We start from the raw sequence: 27006 nt of genomic DNA, 5'->3' as shown, positions 1-27006 counted from the left end.
CAACCAGGATTTTTTTACAGTGTGGTGTATGACAATATCTGATAATAAAATGTTTTTGTTTTAAATAATAACCAAAATAAACATTCATTAGTAAGTACTTTTACATTTGATGCATACAGTAAAAAAAATGCAGGGTCCCACACAATTCATTCATGTGGTCCCAACACAAATCGATTAAGTTAAATTAACTGTAAGTGTATTCAACATAAAACAATTATATTATTCCCCAAAAATCAGGAATTATGTTGTGTCAGCTCCTTTTAAATTGGTAGCTTGAGCAAGCTGCAAAAAGAAAATGAATGAATGAATGTATGAAATTGTCCGTAGTGTATGTGTTTGAATGAGATTGTATGGGTGTTTCCCAGTGATGGGTTGCAGATGGAAGGGCATCTGCTGCACAAAACATATGCTGCATAATTTGGGCGTTCATTACACTGTGGCAACCCCTGATTAATAAATGGTCTAAGCCGAAAAGAAAATGAATGAATGAATAAACAAGCAGCAAAATATTTTTTTAAATGTATACATCCATACATATAAGTTTGGACTCAAGTAAATCTGAAAAAGAGTACTTACTGCTTTTATGGCAGTCTGAAGTATTTTGCACACCAGTGTTTAAGTAAACAGACGAATGTATTTGCCTGTCATGATTCACATAATAAAATACACTCATACAAACTGTATAAAAATATATTTCATTTTGTTTCTATGTAAATGAATATGGTTACTGTTGGCAGTTTATTTCCATGCTTCAGTCTCCTTCCCTATTCATGTTCCTCTTTCAAGGGCACTACTATTGACTCGGTGACAGCTTTCAGGTGAACTCTTGCTTATGTAACTCTAAAACTAAGCCTTGTTGATCTACTGTTAATGATAAACAGACAAAACAAACGCGCACACGCTTCATGTAGCACAGCCTCGCTTCTGAACTTTTGTTCGATGTCTTGTGGAGCTGGTGGTGAATGCAAACGAAACACGGACTAGAAAGTGTTCACTAACCACACCTGGCTCTTTCTCTCTCTCTCTCTCTCTCTCTCTCTCTCTCTCTACCTCTCTCTCTCTCTCTACCTCTATTTCTCTCTCTAGGAAGTGAGTGGTTCACATTCATCCACTGAAAGAGTTGCAGACAGCCATCGAGGTGTTGGGGAAAAAATGTCGAATCAGGATTCAAACTTTGGTGTCTGTGAGTATCTTTTAGCTTTTAATTTACAATCTTTTTAAATTAAACCGCAAAGTTTTTGATTTTGTGTGTGTGTGTGTGTGTGTGTGTGTAAAGGTGACATGTTTAAATACTTCACACATTGCAGTCTAGCATGATGACAACTGTGATGACAGATTTCACCTTTAGTGCTCATGCATGTCCTATACACTTATCGGCCACTTTATTAGGTACACCTTACTAGTACCTGATGGACCCTATTTTGCCTTCAGAACTGCCTTTATCCTTAGATTCAACAAGGTACTGGAAGTTTACCTCAGAGATATTGGTCCATATTGACAGGATAGCATCATACAGTTGCTGCAGATTTGTTGGCTGCACATTCATGATTCGAATCTCCCGTTCCACCACTTAACAAAAGTGCTCTATTAGATTGAGCTTTGTTGACTGGCCATTCGAGTACAGGGAACTAACTCATTGTCTTGTTCAAGACATCATGCGATTGGTGGATTAGAAATTTGCGTTAATGAGCAGTTGGACAGATATACCTAATAAAGTGGCCGTTGAGTGTATGTGTGTATGCATGTTTGGCTTTGTGTTGTAGTCCTATTTCTTTTACTTTTTTTACTTCCTTTACTAGTTTAATCACATATCAGATCGGAGCTGTGTGACAAAGTGAACACAATTGCGGTTAAATTTCCCTTGTTTGTATTAAAACAGAAGTTTGATATGTTTATGCACTTTGTAAATATAATTTCCTCATTCAATTGGTGACTGAAATAGTGACGTGACGTTTTATTAACATTTTTCCAATTATTAATTCAGTGTAAGTGTCTATTTTGTACTCATAAAGGGATGGTTCACCCAAATATACTTTAAACTTACCTTTACTTAGTCCAAACCAATACTTTGTCTGCATTTTGTTGTACCTAAAAGAAGATATTTGAAGAATAATGAAAACTGGTAACTATTGACTTCCATATTGACTATTTATTTTTCCTACTATGGAAGTTCTATGGTTACCAGTTTTCATCATTCTTCAAAATATCTGCTATAGGTTTAACAGAATTAAGAAACTCAAAAAGGTTTGGAGCCATTTGAAGCAGAGCAAACTATGAGTACATTTTTACTTTTAAGTGAACTATCTGATTAACACGGATACACTGTAACAGTTTTGTTAAACAATAACAGCTGTGTGGATGCTAGTGCTTGATTAAGAGTCTTAATTTCTTAATCAATACTCATATTTCTTCCTAAATCTAAATAGCAGTGTTTTAGCTGCTTTCTATTGATGCATGAAATCCACTGTGAAAAAAACGAACTGTAAAATAAATGGTGGCTGTGTTAAAATACAGTTAAAATGATTGTAAATTTACAGTAAACTACAATATTTCAATAATTAACGTTTTTTAAGTATTAACATACAATGTACCTTTGATATACAGTACACACACACAAAACCACCAAAAACAGGTGGTGTAGACAAACCAAAGCTCATCTCAAACGGCTTTTCCACAAGCAGAAAAGCATACTAATATAAAAAGGCGCTCAATAATGGTGGTGACTGCCCAAAACACGAATAATTAATACTTTAATTCATTCAAATACTTTAACAGTTTAAACTTATATTTAGAGAAAACTCAATAAAAGCCAAATACACACTACAAAAATGATGTTTGTTTAAACGATGAAGCTAAAATGAGCTGAAACAGCACAATTCTTGAACTTTTTTCGAGGACAACTTAAATGTTTTATGTTCAAAGCACTTAAACATATGCGTTAACTTAATTTCTTTAGGTTATCCTAACACAAATCGATTGTGTGGAACGTTGGATTTTTAACAGTGCAGATAATTAACGTTTTTTTTGTCTTTTTAACATTTTAAATACTGCAGTAAACATTATGTATCAACATTAGATGTAACATTGAACTCTAATGTAACTAATGAAAATCATTAAAAGAACTATAGCAATGTTAACAATAGCTAAAAAGTGTAGTGTCATGCACTGTAATCTACTGTAAACCAGGTAACAGATTTTTACTGTAACATTTTTAGTTTTTACCATTAAAACCCACAGTCATTGTTTTATAGTGTTCAGTAAATATTAGCGTGCCTAATAACAAAACCTTTGTCTTTTGTTACTTTTAATACTGTCTCAGCTTTCACATTCTAAAAATAGAAACAATAAATGTGCTTTTCCCGCTATTAGATGTGGCGTGACAGATCCCTGTTGTCACAACAGTGTGTGCAGCAAGTGAACTTCACATCGCTTACTCTTTTGCATAAAATAAACATAAATGAAAATCAGAAGTTATATCTTAGTATCCTAGTAAACAGAAAAGTGTTGTTTGTTTTATTTAGAAAAGGATGTGAACTTCACTACAATTATTCATTCATTCATTATGAACCGCCAACTTATACAACATATGCTTTACGCAGCGAACGCCCTTCCAGCTGCAATTCAGTACTGGGAAACATCCATACACATTCACACATATACACACACACACTATGGACAATTTAGTTTATTCAATTCACATAGACTTTTTTATGCCGCTAGGGCCGGGTTGTGGGCCAATTTTCACATCATAGCTAGCACAGACTGTATATCAGTCCGGAAGTGCCTGTGATGCCATGCACATATACATTTCCACCCACGTGCAATAGAGAACATAAAGAGAAAAATTGCCAATGGCGAACTTAAAACTGTGAAAAATGCAGAAAGGAAAACTTCTGGTCAAGTTATCAAATAGTGAAAACTTTAAATGATGAGCCAACTGGTTATGCACAATGCACAACTTGTAAATCCAAGGGGGGCTGCAGGATTTTATTCCAAGTTACGCATATATAGCACCGCCCCGCCTCATCATCCTATATTCTTATTTCAATCTCAGGAAACATTAGCTGATTAGCTGTTGGACAAGGGCAGGGCTATAGTCTGTGTGTCTCAAGTCAGGGCCGGGCTAGGGCTTAGATTTAAAGTCTACCCTAAGGAAACCCGCATGAACACTGGGAGAACATGCAAACTCCACAAAGAAATGCCAATTGACTCAGCCGGGATTCGAATCAGTGACCATCTTGCTGTGAGATGACAGTGCTGATTACTGAGCCACCGTGTTGCCCCTTATTTGTTGTTTATTTTTATTTATGGAGAAAATATCCTCCATAACCAGTCCATTCAACTACACCATTTTGGTCAAACTTAAATTTTTATGTTGTCCTTGCTGTAGCTTAACTGTCCATTTTATTAATGAGTAATACTCTTAATTAGCCACATACACTTACCTTAGCTGCACTTTATATTACAGTATGTGCACACTGTAAGAAAATTCCTGTAGACTTTTAAGGAATAACTTGCCAATGAAATCTTGTAAAATGTTGTAAATTGCTGTAAAATGGATTACACTAAAATGTTGTTAAGCAATTTACAGCTAATAAATTTGTTACAACAATACGAAATTCACTTGTATTTTACATTGCTGTACTTTTTTGTAAGTCCACCACTTCACAGTATTCAACTAAAGTTGGCAGTAAAATAAAAATACACCAAAAGCCAAGGTGTTGTTTTAATAATTTTACATTGAAAAGGCTGTAAATCATGACATTTACATAAACAAATCTATTACTTTAAATTATATTGATTCAAATGCATTACAAAAAACACAATTGAATAATTTATTTATGAGGTTTTTATGACTTTTATCAAACAAAAGTAACATAAAAAATAAAAGAAATATATATATATATATAACAGAACAAAATTGATTAAAAAAAAAATTAACCACGCTATAATCCTCATATTGTGCAACAAACAGTATATGATGTGCATAAACAATATATGATGTGCATTAATTTTACAAATTAAACCAAACAAAACAGGTCAGTACCGAAAGGTGAGGTTGACAGCATGGTTGACAGCATTAAGCAAAATAAATATTGATACCAAAAGAAAAAAGAAAGGGGGGGGGGGGGCGTGAAAATTGTATGCTTGTATACAATTGAATGAAAATTGTATGCTTGTGCCATATCAGAACTAGTACTCTTCTGGAAGGTGTAAGTGTAAGACGGAAGACCATTCATTCAACAGTAACTGCTTCACGTTTCAGAGATTTGCCTTGCTCCAAGAATGGCAACCAAATGTTGAAAAAAAATTGGTCACCAAACTTCGAAGAGTATGTTAAATTTTTTCTAATTTAACAAAAAATAAGGTGTCTTTAATTCATTGAGTATGGGATGGGAGTTGATGAGACTTCCACTGTAACAAAATACAACGCTAATAATAAACAGAATAAAGAAACTCAAAAAGGTTCGGAGCCATTTGAAGCAGAGCAAACTATGAGTACATTTTTACTTTTAAGTGAACTATCTGATTAACAAGGATACACTGTAACAGTTTTGTTAATCAATAACAGCTGTGTGGATGCTAGTGCTTGATTAAGAGTCTTAATTTCTTAATCAATACTCATATTTCTTCCTAAATCTAAATAGCAGTGTTTTAGCTGCTTTCTATTGATGCATGAAATCCACTGTGAAAAAAACGAACTGTAAAATAAATGGTGGCTGTGTTAAAATACAGTTAAAATGATTGTAAATTTACAGTAAACTACAATATTTCAATAATTAACGTTTTTTAAGTATTAACATACAATGTACCTTTGATATACAGTACACACACACAAAACCACCAAAAACAGGTGGTGTAGACAAGCCAAAGCTCATCTCAAACGGCTTTTCCTCAAGCAGAAAAGCATACTAATATAAAAAGGCGCTCAATAATGGTGGTGACTGCCCAAAACACGAATAATTAATACTTTAATTCATTCAAATACTTTAACAGTTTAAACTTATATTTAGATAAAACTCAATAAAAGCCAAATACACACTCCAAAAATGATGTTTGTTTAAACGATGAAGCTAAAATGAGCTGAAACAGCACAATTCTTGAACTTTTTTTGAGGACAACTTAAATGTTTTATGTTCAAAGCACTTAAACATATGCGTTAACTTAATTTCTTTAGGTTATCCTAACACAAATCGATTGTGTGGAACGTTGGATTTTTAACAGTGCAGATAATTAACGTTTTTTTGTCTTTTTAACATTTTAAATACTGCAGTAAACATTATGTATCAACATTAGATGTAACATTGAACTCTAATGTAACTTATGAAAATCATTAAAAGAACTATAGCAATGTTAACAATAGCTAAAAAGTGTAGTGTCGTGCACTGTAATCTACTGTAAACCAGGTAACAGATTTTTACTGTAACATTTTTAGTTTTTACCATAAAACCCACAGTCATTGTTTTATAGTGTTCAGTAAATATTAGCGTGCCTAATAACAAAACCTTTGTCTTTTGTTACTTTTAATACTGTCTCAGCTTTCACATTCTAAAAATAGAAACAATAAATGTGCTTTTCCCGCTATTAGATGTGGCGTGACAGATCCCTGTTGTCACAACAGTGTGTGCAGCAAGTGAACTTCACATCGCTTACTCTTTTGCATAAAATAAACATAAATGAAAATCAGAAGTTATATCTTAGTATCCTAGTAAACAGAAATGTGTTGTTTGTTTCATTTAGAAAAGGATGTGAACTTCACTACATTCATTCATTCATTCATTATGAACCGCCAACTTATACAACATATGCTTTACGCAGCGAATGCCCTTCCAGCTGCAATTCAGTACTGGGAAACATCCATACACATTCACACATATACACACACACACTATGGACAATTTAGTTTATTCAATTCACATAGACTTTTTTATGCCGCTAGGGCCGGGTTGTGGGCCAATTTTCACATCTTAGCTAGCACAGACTGTATATCAGTCCGGAAGTGCCTGTGATGCCATGCACATATACATTTCCACCCACGTGCAATAGAGAACGTAAAGAGAAAAATTGCCATTGGCGAACTTAAAACTGTGAAAAATGCAGAAAGGAAAACTACTGGTCAAGTTATCAAATAGTGAAAACTTTAAATGATGAGCCAACTGGTTATGCACAATGCTCAACTTGTAAATCCAAGGTGGGCTGCAGGGTTTTATTCCAAGTTACGCATATATAGCACCGCCCCGCCTCATCATCCTATATTCTTATTTCAATCTCAGGAAACATTAGCTGATTAGCTGTTGGACAAGGGCAGGGCTATAGCCTGTGTGTCTCAAGTCAGGGCCGGGCTAGGGCTTAGATTTAAGGTCTACCCTAAGGAAACCCGCATGAACACTGGGAGAACATGCAAACTCCACAAAGAAATGCCAATTGACTCAGCCGGGATTCGAATCAGTGACCATCTTGCTGTGAGATGACAGTGCTGATTACTGAGCCACCGTGTTGCCACTTATTTGTTGTTTATTTTTATTTATGGAGAGAATATCCTCCATAACCAGTCCATTCAACTACACCATTTTGGTCAAACTTAAATTTTTATGTTGTCCTTGCTGTAGCTTAACTGTCCATTTTATTAATGAGTAATACTCTTAATTAGCCACATACACTTACCTTAGCTGCACTTTATATTACAGTATGTGCACACTGTAAGAAAATTCCTGTAGACTTTTAAGGAATAACTTGCCAATGAAATCTTGTAAAATGTTGTAAATTGCTGTAAAATGGATTACACTAAAATGTTGTTGAGCAATTTACAGCTAATAAATTTGTTACAACAATACGAAATTTACTTGTTTTTTACATTGCTGTACTTTTTTGTAAGTCCACCACTTCACAATATTCAACTAAAGTTGGCAGTAAAATAAAAATACACCAAAAGCCAAGGTGTTGGTTTAATACTTTTACATTGAAAAGGCTGTAAATCATGACATTTACATAAACAAATCTATTACTTTAAATTATATTGATTCAAATGCATTACAAAAAACACAATTGAATAATTTATTTATAAGATTTTTATGACTTTTATCAAACAAAAGTAACAGAGAAAATAACAGTACAGATAGAAAAGAAATATATATATATATATATATATATATATATATATATATATATATATATATATATATATATATACAGTACAAAATTGATTAAAAAATAAAAATTAACCACGCTATAATCCTCATATTGTGCAACAAACAGTATATGATGTGCATAAACAATATATGATGTGCATTAATTTTACAAATTAAACCAAACAAAACAGGTCAGTACCGAAAGGTGAGGTTGACAGCATGGTTGACAGCATTAAGCAAAATAAATATTGATACCAAAAGAAAAAAGAAGGGGGGGGGGGTGAAAATTGTATGCTTGTATACAATTGAATGAAAATTGTATGCTTGTGCTATATCAGAACTAGTACTCTTCTGGAAGGTGTAAGTGAAAGACGGAAGACCATTCATTCAACAGTAACTGCTTCACGTTTCAGAGATTTGCCTTGCTCCAAGAATGGCAACCAAATGTTGAAAAAAAATTGGTCACCAAACTTCGAAGAGTATGTTAAATTTTTTCTAATTTAACAAAAAATAAGGTGTCTTTAATTCATTGAGTATGGGATGGGAGTTGATGAGACTTCCACTGTAACAAAATACAACGCTAATAATAACCTAGCTAATAATGGCAGAAAAGCTAATAATTCAGAAAAGTAAAATGATAACTCAGTCAGGGAGTAGAACTCCAAACAGGCCAATTAATGAAGAAGGATCAATTTTAACAGATGTCATTTCTGAAAATGAATCAAAAACAGACTCCCAAAATAGGAATCAAAGCTGGACTGGTCCAAAACATGTGAACTATAGATTTGCAGGTTCAGCATGGCATTTGTCACAGTTTGGATTAAACATATTATTTTTAAATACTTTTTTAAAGACAAAATTACAAATATAGCAAAACAAACATAAAATGTATGTCCTAAAATGTGTTCTGGTCACTTGACTTCTTGGTTCTTGCTGGTCAAGACCATCTTAAGACATTCATATGACTAGCAATGAACCATCTTAAACCAGCTTATGACCAGCAAGAACCAGCTTGAAACCAGCAGCTTTATATCAAAACCTACTGTACCTAACCAGCATATGCTGTTTTTACAGTTGTGTTAACTGTGTGGTAGGTCATTCTTACAGCACATTAATCATGCCACAATAGTAATAATTATGCTAGATGCATACTAACAATGTGATAAATCCTTCTATCATTTGTAAAACATGCTCGGAGTGTTAAATCATCCCAGAAGCATGTTAGCAATGTGCTAAAACATGATACAGTGTGCCATATCATGCAAGAAACACGCTAGCATTGTGTTAAAAACATTATAACTTGATAAAATCATGTTAGAAACTTGCTACAAACATGTTAAATCATGTAAGCAGTTTACTAATTGATGATGAACAGGCTAATAATATGCTAATTTTACAGCAGTGTGCTAATAATGTTAGAAATATGCTAGTAATGCGTTATTACAATTAGGTGTGGGTTCAGGCTCCTATAATTGCTCAGTCAATGTAATTATTATAGCCTAATATAAATAGACAAAACTACATGAAAGTTAGAATTATTTATTAATTGGATTAGGATTAAAACAATAATTGTGCAACTGAAGTTATTAAAAATATTAAAATATGTTATTTGAAATAAATAATGTTTTTATATGTGAATATTTATGTAAATATAATAGCTTTAAAATGCCCTAGGGTTAGAATTATTTAATCCTTGGATTAGGATTTTAACAGTAGATGTGCAACTATATTTATAACATAATAAAATATGTTATTTGAAATATATCATGTTTTAATATGTTAATATTTAGGCTATATAGTTAATATACATGTTGATATTGAACTTTAAATGTATAAATGTAATAATTTATTTGAATAATTGGTTTGTCCCTGCGTGTCAAACAGTTATGTTGCTGGACTTTATTTTGAAGCTGTTATGAGTGTTTTCATTTCTGTGGTTTTGAGTGACCTGTCTCTGACCCTGACACCAACACACAAACACACACACTAGATTTTTCTGGAAGTGTGTTACATTAATCACAGCTGTCACCTGCTGTGAGCAACTTCCATGGAGAAAGTTCATTGGTCATAATTTATTCACTCTCGTGTTGTTCCAAACCTTTATGTTATTTTTTCCACAAAGCACAAAAGAGGCATTTTTGAAGAATTTTCCACACAACAGTTCAAAATTTCCACAAGTTTCCATCTGTTGAACATGAACTTCTATTGGCTCAGAGCTGGCTCATATAACTTATTTATATGAAATATGCCCTTTAAGTTCTCTCAAATCATACTATTGTTTTTTGTAAGGAACAGACCAATATTTAAATAATAATAATTTGCTGAATGTTTCACTCCTAAACTGATCACAGTTGTTCACATTCATTGAGATTATCAGAGAATGTTTATTGCTGACACATAAAAAAAAAACATTCTACTTGTTTCAAAAGACTAAAATATAGCAAAAACACTGTGTACTGACAACTTTAATCATATTTGGACATATTTTTTATTTATTTTCTCCAGTAAGCATACTGCACCTCTTTTCAAGAGTTTTTGCAGTTCGCGCAACATTCAATGCCATGGTTTATTCAACGCAATCTTACGGCAACTCATAACTTTTTGATTTAGAGGCTAATTCGTATGAATTCGCATGATCTAATTCATACAATTTAATACAATTTGCTTATCACCCAATGATGGTTGGGGTTAGTGGTGGGTGCGACACCTCCTTTTTAAAATCATACATTTTCGTACGACTGAACTTAAAACAAAACGTAAAATACTTACGTTTCCTCGTGAGATAAGGCTGGTTTATTACACTTCTAAAGGAATAGTTCACTCACAATTTAAAATTTCACCAATAACTCACACTACTAGTAGTAGTAATAAAAGTAAATTAATGTAGGAACATAAAAAAAAATGACTGAAATGCAGGCAAAATGAAAACAAAAACATAAGATATATAAATAAAAGAAATTGGTTCAATAAACTAAAATGAATATATCAAAATGATACTATTACTAAGTCTAAAATGTACTTAAAATAAAAAATCTATGTACTTTACTTTCTAGAAACTTATTAAAAACAACAAAAAGCTTTAACTCCAATTTAAATGTCATATAAAACTAGTATCACAATCACTATGAACTGTTATTTATCGAACTAAAGTTGAAGTAAGAATTATTAGCCCCCTTTTAATGTGTTTTCTTTTTTAAATATTTCCCAAATAATTTTTAACAGAGCAAAGAAATTTTCACATCATGTCACAATATTTTTTTCTTCCTATTTGTTTTATTTCGGCTAAAATAAACACATTTTTTTATGTTTTTAAAACCATTTTGAGGTCAAAATTATTAGCCCTTTAAACTATATATTTTTCGACTGCCTAAAGAACAAACCGTCGTTATACAATAACTTGCCTAATAACCCTAACCTAGTTAACCTAATAACCCTGGTAAGCCTTTAAATGTACCTTTAAGCTGTATAGAAGTGTCTTGAAAAATATCTAGTCTAATATTATTTACTGTCATCACGGCAAAGATAAAATAAAGCAATTGTTAGATGAGTTATTAAAACTATTATGTTTAGAAATGTGTTGAAAAAATCTTCTCTCTGTTAAACTGAAATTAGGGAGGAAAATAAACAGGGGGGCTAATAATTCTTACTTCAACTGTATTTACCAGTCCACCTCTGTATAAAAAGACTGACATGAGGGCGAATAAATACCAAAATAGCCCATTGTATACCTTTCAACACAATTATAGTCTGTTTATTGCCATCATTTCATTAAACGTAAGTATGAATGGATCCTACAATCTGTGGGACAGAGAGTCTCTCCCCCTCAGCCTGTCTGTCTGTCTGTCTGTCTCTCAGTGACTTCAGGTTAAGGGCATGTTGAGTAGCTCATCTAAAAAAAGGCCTCAGACTGGCCATCAGGAGGAGGGTGATGGTTGGAGCCTCTAAAATACAAGCAGCTGTTCCTGTCCTCCATCACTCACAGCTCAAGCGCACACTAGACTGGAGCTGGTCTCCAAAACACACACTTTCTAGGGCTCTCGGGATTGTCCAGGGGAGGCGAGAGTAAATTGGGGGTGCATAGAGGAAACGTCGGGCCTCTGTAGGTGAGTGCGCTTCAACAGAACTGCTTGGGCTTATAGCCTAGACTAGAGACTACACTGTAAAAATGATATGATCAATTAGTCAAGACAGTATATGTTTTCAGTTCATTTTAACTTGTTAAACTAAGTTCTAAATTATTTTTTTAAGATACACAAGCTGTTTAAAGTCAGTTTAACATAATATCAGTTCAATGGACTCATAAGATTAATTTAATTCAGCTTAAAAAATTAAGGCAACCAGATTTTTTTTTACAGTGATTGATTTGGAAGATGCATAACAGCAAATTCAACCAAAGATGTGACTGTTAGGTTTTTGAGAAAAGATAAAATATTAAATAGTTGTAAAGGTGTCAAAAAGTTAACTTAAATTACAATAAAGTGATTCAATCACTTGCACGACTAATAAAAAAAAAAATGCAACATGGTTAACATCACTGTAAATAAATGGGTGCCAATTGAATCAAATTACCATTTTAACTTAAATAATTAAACTTAAAACAAATTTAATCAGCTTGAATGCTGAACTTTTATTGCTTTAATATTTTTAAGTTGAATCAAATTAACTTTATAAGTTTTTCTAATTTAAATAACGGTAATCTGACTTAATTAACTTGCCGGACAGAAGAAAATATGTTTAAATCTGGTTAAATTGTTGTGATAAGTTCAATTAACATAAAACATGTTGTTATGATTTACTGTAAATACAAATTAATGGTTTCTTCCAATTTTTATATTGAATTAATTTAGCTTTATAAGTCTTTCTAACTTATAATTATATTAAACTGGCTTATCTAATTAAGTTGAAAACACAGTTGAACTTGTTTTGATGCTAAATTATCATAGAAACAGGTTGCCATGACTTGTTGACTCTGAAAAAAGTTAAACTGGGTTGAGTTGAAACTAGTGACCATAACACATTTTCCGGTTTAAAGAGAATGAATGCACACGTTTCATTAAGAATGCATGAGGAAGACACATGGCGTACTGTTACATCATAATGGAGTCGGACAAAATGAATATTAATGAGGACAGAAAGTAACAAAAGGGTTCTTTTGTTATCTATAAAACAAATACATATTGCAGTTTATATTAGTTGTTTGAATTGGATTTTCGGTTTTAATCTTTACATTTGCTTACTTTGCTTTTGTATTTTTTATATCTATATATTTATTTGTATTTAATTAATAAATTGTTTTAGCTGATTTTAAATAAGTTGTTAATGATTTCTGAGCAATTTGTGAATATGAACAATTTCTTGCAAATAATAAATGTAAGTGGATTGAACATAAAACAATTAAGTTTCCCCAAAACACTCAAGAATTGTCTTGTTTTAGCTCATTTTAAATAAGTTGTGACTGATTTCTGAGCATTTTGTAAATATGAACAATTTCTTGCTAATTAACAGAATAAACCTAATTTGGATTAATAAATATAAAAATAATACAATATAATAATAATAAATTTATCTTAACATGCATTGTGGTTGATGTCAGGCAGTTCCTGTCATATGCATAAATATATCGTCTCACTTCATGAGCGTCTCAGAATAGAGTCCTAAAGAACGACTTTCTGAATTTAGCCTGTAAGCTACAGCTGCATTCCATAGAGCACAGTCTAGAATATTACAGGCCTACTGACATAATGCTCACACACACACACACACACACACACACACATACACCCATACTCATACAGATCAATCTTATACTCAGCAAATATCATTAACACACAGAGCACTAAAAGTACTGATAGCAAACCAAAACCAGCACAGTAACCCAGCAGACACACAACATCATAAGACATTAATATTAGGTTAGATTTAGGTCACAAGCATCTAGAAGCAATGGTATTATGAATTCCAATAACAACAAGAAATGATGTTGATATTTGGTTGATTTTAGGTTGTGTTGGATTGTGAGCAAAATCCAACATCGAGCCAACACCTTAAACCAACGTCATATTAACGTCAAATACTGACATTTATTCATCAAGTATGGTAACCATAACATGTGATAGAGGTCATATTAAATAAAGTCAAGCTGTGACATCATTAGACGTTGATATTTGGTTGATTTTAAGTTGTGTTGGAAAGTAAACAAATTGCAACGTCTGTCCAACTTTGGGTATTGACATCGGCCAGACGATGGCTTCTGACGCCAACCCGATTTTCCAATTTTTAAAATGTAATGTCCCGTGACGTTGGGGTACAACGTCAATCAGAAGTTATGTTAACGTCCTGTGTCTGCTGAGAAGACATCAAAATAACAAAAAGTAGTCTAATTTAATAAATGCGCATTTCTATTAGTTGACAGAAGGTAATCTAAATGTTATAAAAGACATAGTTATTAAAGAAGTTGAAAATTTGAATGCAGCACAGAAAATAATTGATATGATCAATAAGATCATGTTATGTTAACTTATTAATATTATTGTCATAATTATACACTTTATTTATAGGCGTCTTTCATAGGACTCTTTGACACTTTTGTTATAAAACAGTGGCAGTGCAATGAAATCAATGCAACAACAGACATTGTAAAAAGTTACTTAAACACCTGCCTGAACCTGAAGACTTGAACTATTGCAAACTTTTATAAGAAGTGAATTCCATGAATAGGGAACATCACAACCAAAGCTCTTGACCCCAAAGAAGATTTTGGAGCACCTGGGAGAGCAAGAGTTAGTGTAGAAGCTGATCTTAAAGTTAGTTACTTAAGGAAGAATATACTGTATATAAAGAAGGTCTAAGAAGCCAAGTTGTTGAGTGTTTATAAGTGAACCCCATTGTTGCCGAATAAGTGAGATGTGATAAGTTGAGCAGCAACCTTTTGTACCAACTGTAATTTATGATAATGATTTGGAATAAAGCCTATAAAACAAAGCGGTACATTCGTTAATAAATGACAATATGACATATGTTTTTAAGTTAATTTGTAAAATAATTTGACCCTATTTCAAGTTATCGTTTTCAAGTCATATGAAAAAAAAATATTTAAAACCAACTTCAGTGCAAACTGAAATTGCAAATATTTCTAATAAAAACATGTAAGTTTTGGGGAAAAAAAAAACAGGAAATTTTGCCAAATTGCAATGGAATCCCGCCTCCCCCCCTTAACAGGTTTCATGACGCATGTAAATGTCTCATGATCATTATGGCTAACTATTTATTTTTACAGCCTTGGCATTTGATCATGATGATGCAGCAGGTGCTACAATAGTCCATACTGCATTACAAACACAAAAAGCTGATCCAATGTATGTTCATCTGGAAATTCTGAATGCACAGCTCTTCAGTGTAATTGTTTTAACTTCCCATGTTCCTAGAACAACTGCATCCGGGGCTGCTTCCATGTACTGTACAGTGGGATAGCCTCACCATCTGCCTGATGCACATACAGTTGAAGTCAGAACTATTAGCCTTCCTGAATTATGAATTATTAGCTCCGCTGTATATTTTTCCCTAATTTCAGCTTAAATGAGAGAAGATTTTTTTCTACACATTTCTAACATAATAGTTATAATAACTCATTTCTAATAACTGATTTATTTTATCTTCACCATGATGACAGTACAGAATATTAGACTAGATATTTTTCAAGACACTAGTGTTCAGCTTAAACTGCAATTTAAAGGCTTAATTAGGCAACTTAGGGTAATTAGGCAAGTCATTGTATGATGATGGTTTGTTTCTTAGGCAATCAAAAAATATATAGCTTTAAGGGGCTAATAATAATAAACTTAAAATGTTTTTAAAGAAGTAAAAACTGCTTTAATTGTAGCCGAAATAAATCAATAAATAATCAATAAATCAAATCAGACTTTCTCCAGAAGAAAAAATATGATAGGAAATACTGTGAAAAATTCCTTGCTCTGTTAAACATCATTTGGGAAATATATTTATATGTGTGTGTGTGGGGGGGGGGGTGTGTGTGTGTGTGTGTATATATATATATATATATATATATATATATATATATATATATATATATATATATATATATATATATATTTTTTTTTTTTTTTTTTTTTTTTTTATTATTATTAATTGTGACTTCAACTGTGCACCGTAAAAAATGCTGGGTTCAATTGATTTGTGTTGGGACAACATGAAGAAATTAAGTTAACCTCTTTGACAATTTAAGTGGATTGAACAAAAAACAATTTAGTTGTCCCAAAACAAAACTCAAGAATTGTGTTGTTTTAGCTCATTTTAATAAGTTGTTTAAACAAACAATAAATGTAATTTTTAATGTAATGTAAGAGTGTACACTCTTTAGAAAGAGCTGTTCCTGGGGTGGTACTTTTTCATGTAACCAAGGGGTTCAAGTTGTTTCCTAACAGGTACAGTACATTTTACATCTCTTAAAACATGAAGTGGTACACTTTTGTACTTTTTAGGTATTAATTAAAAGATTTGATATACCAACATGGACCGTTTAGACACAAATGTGACAGCTCAGTGACAGCTTATATTTTTGAAAGAGTCAAGTATGTCTCCTTTAAAAATGATGCTAGTAATATGAATTGTCTGCAATACACTGTACAAAAAATGCTGGTCTCCATACAATTTCTTCATGTTATCCCAACATAAATTGATCAAGTATACTTATGTGTTTTTAGAAATTTCAGTGGATTAAACATACAATATTCAGGTTGTTCCCAAAAAAAACTCAAGAATTGTGTTGATTAAGCAAACTTTAAATAAGTAGATTAAACAAGCAGTAAAAAATATTTATTTTTGAGTGTATAAGGAACCTTTTTAAACTTTTAGTCAGCCTGATCTCATGAGGAAACTCATGTAACTATCAGGTAACTATTTCATATTTCGTCAGTTGTTAATGGCTAATTCGTGCGAGTTCAGTATTAGGAAAATTTGCGAATTTTAAAACCAAAGCCAACCATCATTGGGAGATAAGCAAATCGTACCAAATGAGATTGTACCATTTTATACAAATTAGCCACTAAATCAAAAAGTTACGAATTGCTCTAAGATAGCGTTGGTTTTAGTCGCATGACACTTGCTCAATGAAATCCCAATTCACTTTGCAATCATTTTTATTGGGAATTTTTAATAAATTGGAGACAAGTGACAGACGGCGTCCCACAGCTTTGCATTTTAGGAAGTCTCTCTAGCCTCTCCCGCTTTTCTGTCTCTGAAATCTGAACCTAACAGGCCTTGGTTTAAAATAAGTCTTCTTTAATCGCTCTCAGTACTGTGTGTTACTTCACATCACGGTACTGTGCAAAAGTCTACACCCCCTGCGGTGTTAGGGAATGTCGAACATCATCTTTCTCTACCAGCATGACAAACGCGTGCGTGATCCCTCTGTCTCCACATCCCGGGGTCTGTAGTGTGTTTGAAAAGTGTCAGATAGCCTCAGGTGTAGAATTTCTGTTTAACTAAAGCCTGAATTCTCTCTCTTGATCTGTCTTACTCTCTTTCTCTCCCTCTGCTGGGCTAGTTTTACACCGGCGTGCTCTGAATAACTGCCCTGCTAAAATTAACGGTTCAGGGAACATGTCTCAGTCACATGGTGATACGGTCATGCTTTACTGATGCAAGAAAAGCAGCATGGGAGTAAAGATCTGGCTGAAATCATCAGCGCATCCTCTGATGGCTTGTATCTTCAGCAGAGATATGGTTAGAAATATTCAGTCAGCGAAGGATATTAAATGCGCAACCAATGATAGAGCTAGAGTAGTATGTGTCTGCCTAGAATGTCTGGAGATTTCAGTAACACTTCAGTTTATTACCATTCATGCTATGAACTACTGGCTTATTACCTGCCTGCTATTAAGATTTTACGTGTTCATTAGTTGTTAAAAAGCAATCTACCCAAATCCTACCCTAGTATCTTATTAATTGTTAATAGACAGCTTATTATTAGTTTATTAAGATAGTTGTGTTAGTTAATGGTTTGTTAATTCCGTGAATTGTGACCTAAAGTTTTACTTAGATTTCTTTATTAATCATATGATAATAAAAGTACTAACATTAATAATTAAAATAATAATAGTGTTAAGTTAGAATTTTTACAGCTGTGTTATGATGTTTTAAAGAAAATGTATTCGTAATATTTTTTTATAATACATGCTACGGTATTGTGAGCTAATATGAACAACATAATACAACGCAGCCTTGTATCAACCGCTAATATTAATTACTACCAATTTTCATAAATCTGGTTGGTATTGACAAGCTAGATATGAATTAAAGAGGTAATTAAAAGCTAATCAAATATAAAAGTCAATTTTAAAATATGTAAATGCTACAAATTAACCCTAAAATAGATCTTTTTTTATTATTACAATAAAGTATGATAATAGTGTTATTAAAAATTTGGGTAAATTAAAAAGAAATATCCAAATAAATATGTATTATAAATGCATTTATTTATAAAATAAATTGAAAACAAAAATCCTAATACTGTCGCTGACAGATAATATATAATATATAATATAATATAATATAATATAATATACAAAAGCTAAAAGGAAATGATTTAATGAATAAATTCTATAAAAATATGTTTATAAAATATAAATTCTGAAAGAAATATTTCTATTTTATGTTCTGCCAAGCATTTCATTTAGTGTTAATAAATAAAAAAGATCTCTAATTCTCTGTTATTAATTAAAAACAATAAAAAAATCTAAAATTTTACTGAAAGATATAATAAAGGATAATGATAAACAATATTGTAGGGGGAAAGGTACATTTTCTAAAGATTTAATTTAACAGTATTGTCAAATTAATATTGATTCATTTTAAATTAAGGGCTGCACTGGTTAGCCCTGTCGCCTCACAGCAAGAAGGTCGCTGTTTCAAGTCCCGGCTGGGCCAGTTGGCGTTTCTGTGTGGAGTTTGCATGTTCCCCCCGTGTTAGTTTGGGTTTCCTCTACGTGCTCCGGTTTCCTCCACAGTTAAAACAGATACAGTACAGGTAAATTGAATAAACTAAATTGTCCGTAGTGTATGAGTGTGAATGAGTGTGTATGGTTGTGTTCCAGTACTGGGTTGCAGCTGGAAGGGCATCCGCTGTGTAAATATATGCTGGATAAGTTGGCGGTTCATTCCGCTGTGGCAACCTCTTATGAATAAAAGGACTAAGCCAAAGGAAAATGAATGAACGAATGAATTTAAATGAAAATCAATCTATTAATTAATCAATCAATACTATAAAAACAGCCCTACTATTATAAATGATTACTGCTTGAAATCTTGCATTATGTTGTATTCGGTCATATCTAAATGTGTAAAGGCGTAAATGTCTTTGAGCTGCTGGTGATGATGCTTGGATGATCCAACTTTCAAAACAATGATTGATGAGAGCAGTGTGCTTACTTTATGACATCATTTCTCATCTTGTCACAAGAGCCATCAATAGACGAGACTGAGACAGACAGAGAGTCAGCATTACATGTCACAATACATCCCTGTTCTCAGGAGGACTTTGTTTGGCTAAATTTACTCTTGAAAGAGTGACAGATGATGACATCTCTAATCTAAGACTGAAGCCGTCATGAGCTTTAAATCAGGCTAAAGAAATGCATTTATTTAAGTTTGTAGTCGTGCAGGTGAACAGGGCAAAAAGATGAACTAATTGCGATCAACAATTTTCCTTAGTGGACTGACTGCATTATGTATTGCAAGCATTTAAATTACAAGTTTTATCAAATGTTACAGTGATGTGAAAAAAATTGCTCACTGGGAAAGCCTGGGTATTTTGTAAGGTTTTTAAATTTATTTAATCTCCATTTTAATAGAACGGTTAAATTAATATAACCAAACAATTAAAACTGAAGAAAAGACATTTCAAAACCATCTGTTAATGTAATTCTACAAAACTGCATATACTAACTGAGGAAAAAGTTAGGACACCACCACCGTCAGGCTTTTTGATTTTTCACATTACTGTATATTTAATTATGCCATCCTAGACAACAAAGACAATATTAGCTATTAACAATAACAATAACCAATATAAAACTATTGATTTTTCTTTTATGCCAAAAATCATTAGAATATCAAGCAAATATCACCTTCCATGAAGACATTTAGTAAACGTTCAATCATAAACTTATAAAAATGTATATTTTAATTAGTAATATGCATTGCTAAGGATGGAATTTGGACATTTTAAAGACCATCTTCTCCTTATTTAGATTTTTTAACCCTCAGATTGCAGATTTTTAAAACAGTTGTCAAATGTTGCCCATGCATTAAAGGGATAGTTCACCCCAAAATGAAAATGCACTCGCTACTCACTCATCCTCAAGTGGTTTCAAACCTTTATGAGTTGCTTTTATTGTTGTTGAAAAGATGATATTTTAAAGAGAGCTTAAAACCTGTAACCATTGACATCAATTTCAGGAAAAACAAATGGTGACAGGTTTGCAGTTTTCTTCAAAATATCATTCATTCATTCATTCATTCATTTTCCTTTGGCTTAGTCCCTTTATTCATTAGGGGTCACCACAGCAGAATGAACCGCAAACTTATCCAGCATACAGTTGAAGTCAGAATTATTAAACCCCCTTTATTTTTTGTTTTTTTATTTTTTAAATATTTCCCAAATTATGTTTAACAAAGCAAGAACATTTTCACAGTATGTCTGATAATTTTTTTTTTCTTCTGGAGAAAGTTTTATTTGTTTTATTTCGGCTAGAATAAAAGCAGTTTTAAATTTTTAAACAATCTTAATTTCAAAATTATTAGCACCTTTAAGCAATATATTTCCGATAGTCTACAGAACAAACCATCGTTATGCAATAACTTACCTAATTTCCCTAACCTGCTTAGTTAACCTAATTAACCTAGTTAAGCCTAGTTAAGTGTCTTGAAAAATATCTAGTAAAACATTACATACATTCATCATGGCAAATACAAAATAAATCAGTTATTAAAAATGAGTTATTAAAACTATTATGTTTAGAAATTTAACAGAAATTATCTTTGTTAAACAGAAATTGGGGAAAAAATAAACAGGGGGGCTAATAATTCTGACTTCAACTGTATGTAATACACAGCGCATGCCCTTCCAGCTGCAACCCAACACTGGGAAACATCCATACACACTTCTACACGACGACCAATTTAGTTTATTTAATTCACTTATAATTTAATTCACAGTCTTTGGACTGTGGGGGAAAACCGGAAAGAGCACCCGGAGGAAACCCACACAAACACATGGTGACCATGCAAACTCCACAAGAAGTGACCTTCTTGCTGTGAGGCAACAATGCTAACCACTGAGCCACCTTGTCACCCAAACTATCTTTTTGAACTCGTAAAGGTTTAAAACAAGTAAAAAAAAGCAAAGAAATAAAGACAGAATTTTCATTTTTGGGTGAACTACCCCTTAAATGAAAAGGTTATTTTATACAGCTTTCAGGTGATGTATAAATCTCAATTTAAAAAGATTGCCACTTACAAATGAGGCATTATTTAATTAAATATGCACTAATTTGCAAACATTTATGGCACAAACATTCCTTGTTTCTTTTTCTTTCTTTTTCTTCAAATTTTAAATAAAAGTCACAGATTTTTTGGCTATCTCTTTTCATCACTTAACTCTTTTTGTACCATGAGAATACAGAAATGAATAAAACTGTGAAGTTTGGTGTATGCAAGTTCTGCGGTAGTAGAGATTTGTAGCTCGATTCAGGAGAAAAAAAAACACCAAATGAAAAAAAAATCTAGTTGTTGATGTTTTCTTTTGACTAAATAAAAACACACAAAAAGCCCAAAATGTGGTGTCATGCACTAACAGTATATGATACGTGTGTCTGTGTGTTTTAGCTGCGGGCGGCGCAGGAGAAACACACGCTGACGGAGAGACTGTTCCTCTCAAACAGAGACTGGCCTTATACCAAGCTGCCACTACCAAAGAGGAGAGAAGCCCATCTGTGGTATTTACCAGCATGAACACACACACACACACACACACACAAACATATGTTAATCCACTGACTAATCCACTGAAATTAGGCAGAGACTTCATATTTTCTATATTACTATTATTTAGGGACTTACAGTTCCTGTTTAATATTTACAATTGTATGATATCTCCTTTCAGTCTTTGAGCATGCTGCTCTTAATGGTTTTGTAATACATAATAGATGAAACCAACATTAAATTGATTTAAACTTTATTGATCCCATTTGGGAATGTGGGTTGCATTAAATAAAGCAAGAAGGCAGAGATGAAGAATTAGCACACGGTGTTCTTATGGAAGTAGTAACAAATATTAGAGTTAAAGTCTAGAAAATCTCCTTCAAATTGACTACTATTGTGGAGAAATGACTATTTACTACATAATATTGTTTAGGATTTGTACAGTAAAGGACAATATGCATGTTTATGTTTTAGTGCTACACTTATTTAACCTAAATATAATGCTTGTGTAATATTGGACACTTCATGCACTCAGGGGTCTCAGTTTAATATATGATTAATATGATTGTTTAATATATATGATTATTTAATATAAAAAATGCTTTTCTTCGATTTTTCGGCTTGTTTCTAGTCCAAATATCTAAAAAAATAAAATAATTACATTTAAATCAAGAAGCTTTTTCTACACAAGCTAAAATATTGTCTTGTATTAACATATAATATGCCAAAATTTGGGGAGATTTTCCTTAAAACAAGCCTAATAATCTGCCAATAGGGTAATTTTTTTCTTTTTGACATACGATTATTTAGCTTGTTTTAAGGAAAAACAAGACTATGTGTTTTGCATTTTTAGAAAATGCTTCTTGATTTATGAATTTCTAGATATATGGACTAGAAACAAGACAATAATTAAGTTAGAAATTTTTTTTTTTTGCAGGGTATACAAGTACTTAGCATCTGAGTGCATCATTTGGGACATGTCTTCTGTTTCAACATTGCCCTCTAGAGGAGAATAATATATTTCAGATCTGTTCTATTACAGTGTGCAAGCTAATATATGAACAGTATATGTTCATTTATGATTTTTAATGTGTGTTCTAAGGTCATGGACAGCTCTGAGCCGTGCTCTCTGCCAGGTGGACTGGCCAGCGTGAAGAAACAATTTGAAAGCCAAGAGTTAAGCTCCTCTTCTGCATCCCAAAGCACTGTTGCACAGTACCACTACCAGCAGAGACAGGTACAATCGTCCACAGCACTCACTCAGTTACACAAAATGCATTGCTAAGCACTGATGATAATGTACAGTATGCTACTAAATATTAAAAATTATACTTGTGTGTGCAGTAAATGCTTGGCTGATTCCGCAATGTCGCAAAACTCTGAACAGTGCTACTATAGACCATTTCAATGTAGTGATGTCATTGGCCCATGAACATTTCCTGCTTGTTATCAAACTATTTCATAACTGTAACGAAATGCGATTCATTTACGATTTATAACGTCATAACCCATTACTTTTGTTTACATCCCTCAAAATGGTCGATAGAATAAAAAGCTTGTGCTCATTGGAAAAACATGCCTCAGCTTACATTTAAAGTAAAATATGTTGTTCAGGGTACATTTTGTTGCATGTTTCAAATGGCGTATCCACTAGAGGGCGCTACCTACATCTTTTTGTATCTAAAACACATTCCTTGGGATACATTTTGCCTTATTGTACACGTCCATATAGGTTGGGCTTGTTGTACAGATCACACTGACCTAAACCCTTCCCATAACTCAACCAATAGTATTTCCAAGGCAAACCAAACAGCAATGTTTAAGACAACCATGTAGTTTTACCTTGATTTTGCATTGCTTTTACCACTTTTATTGAGTCGTTCATTCGTTGGACCCAAACCAGAGTGAATTGACCACATCAGAAAAGTTGTCTTTATGCAGATAGAAAGGCATATTCGATTACAAATCATAGACATTTATTTGGTGTTGTGCAAAGCACTGAATGAAAATAGTTCTTTATTAATCGATAATATGTCCCTTTAAATATCATTATTGTGAAAAGGAACAGAAACTGTTGCCGTCATACTGATCACTAGTGTTAATTTTAAAACATACCTGATAAAAGTCTCGTTGTCTATCCCAGTTGTGAGTAGGCATGGGCTGGTATAAGATTCTGACGGTATGATAGCCTTGGATAAATATATCACAAATTCACGATATCAAGGTATTGTGCTCACTGCTCTAAAATATATATTTTTTAAATGTCTGGGTAAAAAAGAACATCTTTTTCCCCTTTTAACACAATATATTTTATTTTTTGAAATATTTATAATATTTTGGAACAGTTAACATGTCAGGCTAAATAATTCAAAATGTTAATTGACTTCTGCGGTCTTCATTAGTTTCAAAAACACAGATTTTTAAAATTCTGTACAATTCTTTACAATTTAAAACGACAACTTTAGATATTTTTTTCTGCTGGAGATACTGCTGTCCTAAAAAACAAAACAAAAAAAGTCAATAAAAAATCTTACACATACGTTAGGAACGGTATTACAGAAAATTTTGGCACTTTTAAAACCTTTACTTTTCCAAACCGCAGTATACCTTGAAAACGGTTATCATCCCATGCCTAGTTTTGAGAGCAGCAAAGAATAACTTCTAGGGTAAATAACTAAGGTCGATTTCTGATGAATCATGTGTTGAACTGCATCCCAATCGTCACAAATACTGCAGAAGACCTGTTGGAACCTGCATGGACCCAAGATTCTCAGAGAAATCAGTCAAGTTTGCTGAAGGAAAAATCATGATTTAGGGTTGCATTCAGTATGGGGACATGCGAGAGATCTGCAGAGTGGATGGCAACATCAAAAGCCTGAGGTATCAAGACATTTGTGCTGCCCATTACATTACAAACCACTGGAGAGGGCAAATTCTTCAGCAGGATAGCGCTGCTCCTCATACTTCAGCCTTCACATCAAAGTTCCTAAAAGCAAAGAAGGTCATGGTGCTCCAGGATCAGTTAGCCAATTCACCCAACATTAACATTATTGAGCATGTCTAGGGTAAGATAAAAGAGGAGGCATTGAACATGAATCCAAAAAATCTTGATGAACTCTAGGAGTCCTGCAGTCCTTTGCCATTCCAGATGACTTTATTAATAAGTTATCTGAGTCATTGCCGAGATGTATGGATGCAGTCCTCCAAGCTCATGGGAGTCATACACAGTATTCATTTATTTTCCACTGCACCCTGACTTTATATTCTATACTTTACATTATTTCTGTTAAGTGACAAGACTCTGGTCTAAGTAAAGTCAGACCTTACTGTCCAAATTAAATAGTTAAAAATCAAGACATGATCATTTTTTATTTTGGTAAAATAAGTGTAATCTAGAGGTCTTTGCCTTTCACATAAGCCACTTTTGATACCAAATGATCAACTAGAAGTCACGTTATTGATTATTATTTCTAAAACTTGGATAGGCGACAAGACTTTTGTTAGGTAGTGTAGGATAATATAGTAAAACAAATGTTTAAGTATGTTTTGTCAGCTTTACAAATGTACTGGCTGAAGCACAAATTTCCAATGTGCCTGTGTTTTAGTAAAAAGGCAGTGTCAGTGAGTTGCATATTGCTTATGTTTGTTTAATAACAGGTGTTGTCTGTCTTTAAAGCAGGTGGTGAGCTCATCAGAGGTGACAGTACGAAGCAGTGTTAAAGAAAGCAGTACCTCAAATGCTCAGGTATATGTCAGAAAGGATCCCAGTTGTTTAATGCCCCAAAATGAAAATGGACTAAGAAGTCCTCCTTTTCCTACATTGTGCTTCTTAAATCTAATATGGGTTGTGTTTAGACATATTTACAAAGTCTTAAATGATGAAGACATGTATGTTTAAGTGGAGGTGTTTTTATGTTAGGTTTCTCTGGACAAGAATGTTCAACAGAGTGTGGCCTCCAGTTTTGGCGATCATTATGATGAGAAAGGTAGAGTTTATGTGCAGATTGAGCTTTTTAATATATTTTGTTAAAAGGACAGGTATCCTATAACACAATAAATATTTCTTCCTCATTTCGTCTTTCACCCTTAACAGTGATGGTAATTGGAGGAGAGAATTTGCCAAAAGTTTCTACTCAAGCCCTAAAACAGCAGCATGAAAAAAGTATTGAGGACGCCACTCCACCCAAACATATCAAGGTAAAAATAAAGTACACAAATGAATGCAGGAAAATGTTTTAATTTCAGGGGTTAAAAAGTAGTTTAAGTATGTAGGTGTTTTTATTTTATTCCCGGCACTTTTATGTAAAAAAAAAACGTACATATGAAATGTAGAGAAATTATTTGTTTAACAAAAAAAACATAATTTATATACTGTATGAAATCAGGCATATTTCAATTAAGCTATTATCACACACAAAAATAAATATTATTCATTCATTCATTTTCTTTTAGGCTTAGTCCCTTTATTAATCAGGGGTCGGAATGAACCGCCAACTTATCCAGCATATGTTTTACGCAGCGGATACCCTTTCAGCTGCAACCCAACACTTGGAATAAATATTATAATTTACGATATATTTATCACGCTATGCAAAAAAAATTAGTGCTATTTAATTATTTCATTAATTTTTCTTTGGTTTAGTCCCTGATTCAGCTTAGTTCCAGGGGTCGCCACAGCAGTATGAACCGCCAAATACTCTGAGATATGTTTTACGCAACTGATGCCGCAACCCAGTACTGGGAATATTTAAATATTTGTCATACATAATGGTAAAATGCAAGAAATTGCATTTACTTTACAAATTTCTTACCAAAAATTAAACACAATAAGTCATTTAAAATGTAATAGACAAAATGTTTTGATGTAAAATAAAAACAA

The 27006-nt window shown here is 32.8% G+C and overlaps 2 protein-coding genes across 5 annotated transcripts in view; both read left to right on the top strand.

Moving 5' to 3' along the window:
- The window catches only part of gpr155b (G protein-coupled receptor 155b), a 698693-nt gene that overhangs the window by 569026 nt on the left and 102661 nt on the right, over positions 1–27006 (top strand). The window lies entirely within an intron of this gene.
- Positions 1–27006, top strand: part of xirp2a (xin actin binding repeat containing 2a) — a 62499-nt gene that overhangs the window by 21471 nt on the left and 14022 nt on the right. The window contains exons 2-7 of one of the 4 annotated variants that reach the window (XM_005165785.5): positions 1087–1183; positions 22032–22141; positions 23230–23364; positions 25807–25872; positions 26047–26113; positions 26221–26324. In XM_005165785.5, coding sequence (XP_005165842.1) covers positions 1087–1183; positions 22032–22141; positions 23230–23364; positions 25807–25872; positions 26047–26113; positions 26221–26324 — 579 coding nt within the window. Of the gene's footprint in view, positions 1–1086; positions 1184–12100; positions 12233–22031; positions 22142–23229; positions 23365–25803; positions 25873–26046; positions 26114–26220; positions 26325–27006 lie in introns of those variants that run through there. The other 3 variants (XM_021477013.2, XM_073953679.1, XM_009302196.4) reach the window with 3 other exon arrangements.

The sequence above is a fragment of the Danio rerio genome, chromosome 6 (genome assembly GCF_049306965.1).
Source record: "Danio rerio strain Tuebingen ecotype United States chromosome 6, GRCz12tu, whole genome shotgun sequence".
Classification (NCBI taxonomy): Eukaryota; Metazoa; Chordata; class Actinopteri; order Cypriniformes; family Danionidae; genus Danio; species Danio rerio.
Note: the sequence above shows the minus strand (reverse complement) of the source record. Positions and strands in the feature narration are given on the sequence as shown.